The 3,019-nt window shown below is 44.0% G+C and overlaps 1 protein-coding gene across 3 annotated transcripts in view; it reads right to left on the bottom strand.

Moving 5' to 3' along the window:
* Nucleotides 1–3,019, bottom strand: part of PRLR (prolactin receptor) — a 31,834-nt gene that overhangs the window by 8,463 nt on the left and 20,352 nt on the right. For all 3 annotated transcript variants that reach the window (XM_034657020.1, XM_019799866.2, XM_019799869.2), the window contains 2 exons: nt 2,010–2,109; nt 1,436–1,505 (listed from right to left, as the gene is read on the bottom strand). In XM_034657020.1, the coding sequence (XP_034512911.1) occupies nt 1,436–1,505; nt 2,010–2,109 (170 nt within the window). The remainder of the gene's footprint in view (nt 1–1,435; nt 1,506–2,009; nt 2,110–3,019) is intronic.

Genomic DNA, 3,019 nt, shown 5'->3' with positions numbered 1-3,019 from the left:
GCCTCCTCTCCCTGCTGTCCCAGTTTCCTCCCTCTCCTCATCTCTTCCTTCTTCCTCCTGTCTCCTCTTGTTTTCCGCTCTTCGTCCTGATCCCTTGACTTAGGTCAGGTACTGGTATCCAAATCTTTTTTTTTTTTTAAAGATTTTATTTATTTATTCAACAGAGACAGAGAGACAGCCAGCGAGAGAGGGAACACAAGCAGGGGGAGTGGGAGAGGAAGAAGCAGGCTCATAGCAGAGGAGCCTGATGTGGGGCTCGATCCCACAACACCGGGATCACGCCCTGAGCCGAAGGCAGATGCCCAACCGCTGTGCCACCCAGGTGCCCCTGGTATCCAAATCTTGACTCTGTTACTTATTAAAGGGTACTGACTTCAGACAAGCTGTTCTATGGTCCTTACTTTCTCCATCTGTATAATGGGAATAATAGTACCTATCTGGGAGGGTTCTTTTGAAGATGAGAGATAATTGTGACTAAGAATATGAAAACATTTTTGTGTGTGTGACAAAACAGTAGTTATTTTATTATTACGCCCTTGTGGCTACAAGGTCGAATTTCAAGCTAGACAGTAGTTAATTTACTTAGTTGAGATTTTCATGCTGGTTCTATGAAGGTCAGTACTAGAGACTGGGTAGTGGGGTTAGAGCACTGGACCAGGAGTCCAAATTCTGGGGCTCTACTCCCTGCTTCCATATTTGCAATCAAACTGAATGTAGTCAAGCCAAATTCTCTGGGACTCACTTTTCGCGTTCTTGTGTTGTTAGCCTCACAGTGGCCGCGTCAGGTGATGTAACGTGCAGGTCACTGCTTTTAGCTACGTCACTGTTAAGCTGAAGTCAAATTGAAACTATATATTTCAATCTGGACAGAAATTTAAAGTGTTCTAACCTCTCTTTTTATTCAAATACTTGAATTTAAATCCCTCTTGAATGAGCCTGAGTGGGCCTGGCAAACACTAGCCGCCCTGGGCTAATCCAGTCCCTACCGAGTGCTTGGTGCTTGTGNTGCTCCTAGCAAGCAATGATTACAATAGGACATTGCAATTACGCAAAGAACATTCAAGTGAAAACTTTAACCGAAGTATGACAAAGGAGGTGGTACTGGTCCCTGTTCTGTATTAATTAAAGTATTCACCCTCTTTCTACATTGGATATTTGCATAAAATGTTATTTCTGTGCTTATGAACAGACCTGGTGAATCTAGCCAAGTATTACTATGTGTTTTCATGTTTTCCTGCCTTTCTCTCCTTGCCCTCTGACATCTAGTTACCCCCCACCCCAATGGGTCTTTCTCTAAACACGCATGCTGAAGAGCAGGTGAGCTGGGCAGGGACTGAGCCGGCCAGGCTGAATTGAGGGGAATTGTGCGTGCACACGTAAAGGTCATTACTACAAAGCAGCAAATCACACTACAGTCCCCACCCCTGCCACCTACCTCCAGCAGATGAGTATCAAATCCCTTTATTTTTGGCCCAGGAACTGGTGGAAGGATGCAGGTCACCATGCTAGAAAATAATTTGTAAAAAAGAATTAGACGACTCACCTTCTCACTTTGTAATTTTTGAAAGGTTAGTGTTCTCTCTAAATACCTGCCTCAAGGACTAAGGTGGACAGGAGTTAGATTTCCGGGGCTCCATGAGACTAACGATCAATGGCAAAGACAATAATTTTAGGGGCCTACATCTTAACTAGCTCTGGCTCCTCGAGGAGGCCAATGCTGAAATGAGGGGATTCTTTGGACTACTTGCTTCTCTTGATTGGAGCGGCTCTTAATGGGAGTTTTACTAATGCACTGCCGGGAGCCTCAGTTTGATGGAAAGAGCACCAGCTTCAAAGCAGCCCATCCCGCTGCTTTTGCTAGCACCGATAAAAGACTTTGTATGGGCGAACACACGCAGGTAATGGCTCACATGAAGAGCCTGGCTTATCTGTAGATTTGCAACATCTTTGCGTTATCCTTTTTGCGGCAGTCCCTGACAGCCGTGAATGGGAGGAGGGCAGTGAAGTACCTATGGCCTTTCAAAGCCACTGCTGCGACCATAATCAGACAGATGACAGCAGAAAGAACGGCCACAAAGATCCACACGATGGTATCTTTCATGGTGACATCTAAAAAGCAAACAGTCAGAAAGCTTTGATCACATCAAAACACCATTAAAAACAAAAACAAAACAAAACAAAAAGAGATAAGCAAAAGTTATGAACCAAAGAGTTTCCCCCCTTCCCTACACCACTTTTGATTTGAACAGCAATCCAAAGAAAGTAGTATCAGTGACAGGTTTAATGTTTATTATTATTATTATTATTTTTTAAAGATTTTATTTATTTATTTGACAGAGATAGAGACAGCCAGCGAGAGAGGGAATGCAAGCAGGGGGCGTGGGAGAGGAAGAAGCAGGCTCATAGCGGAGGAGCCTGACGTGGGGCCCGATCCCATAACGCCGGGATCACGCCCTGAGCCGAAGGCAGACGCTTAACCGTTGTGCCACCCAGGTGCCCCTAATGTTTATTATTAAATTTTAATAGGTTGCATATATTTTACAGTACTCTGCAAATTTCAAAATCCTTTTATGTATTATTTTATTTGATCCTTTAAAAGGAAATTCAAGGTCACACGGTCCATTGCAGTAATAATAATAAAGGCCATCATATATTAAGCTCTTGTGAAAGCCATCAATGGTGCTAAGCTCTTTACATACACTTCCTGGTGTATAAAGACGAGGACATGGAGGCTCAAAGAGTGATTTCCCCATGAACTCGTAAACTATAAAGCTGTGGTTGGGATTTGAACCTGGGCCTTCTGCCTCCAGACCTTGTGCTTTTATTTATTTAATAAGAGCCAGGGCTGAACTGGATAAACATGTGAATCTCATGGTCCACAGTTCAAGGTTGTTTGAAGGCCAAGCCAAAGCAAGCTTTGGTACTTTGGCCGGGCAAGTGGTCAGAAGAGCTAGGCTTTGCCATGTGGTTCTGGGTAAGACCTCTAACTTCACCGAGCTTCAGTTTCCTCACTTTTGAC

This window comes from Ailuropoda melanoleuca, chromosome 3 (genome assembly GCF_002007445.2).
Source record: "Ailuropoda melanoleuca isolate Jingjing chromosome 3, ASM200744v2, whole genome shotgun sequence".
Classification (NCBI taxonomy): Eukaryota; Metazoa; Chordata; class Mammalia; order Carnivora; family Ursidae; genus Ailuropoda; species Ailuropoda melanoleuca.
The sequence above is the reverse complement of the archived record's forward strand: the minus strand, read 5'-3'. Positions and strand labels throughout refer to the sequence as shown.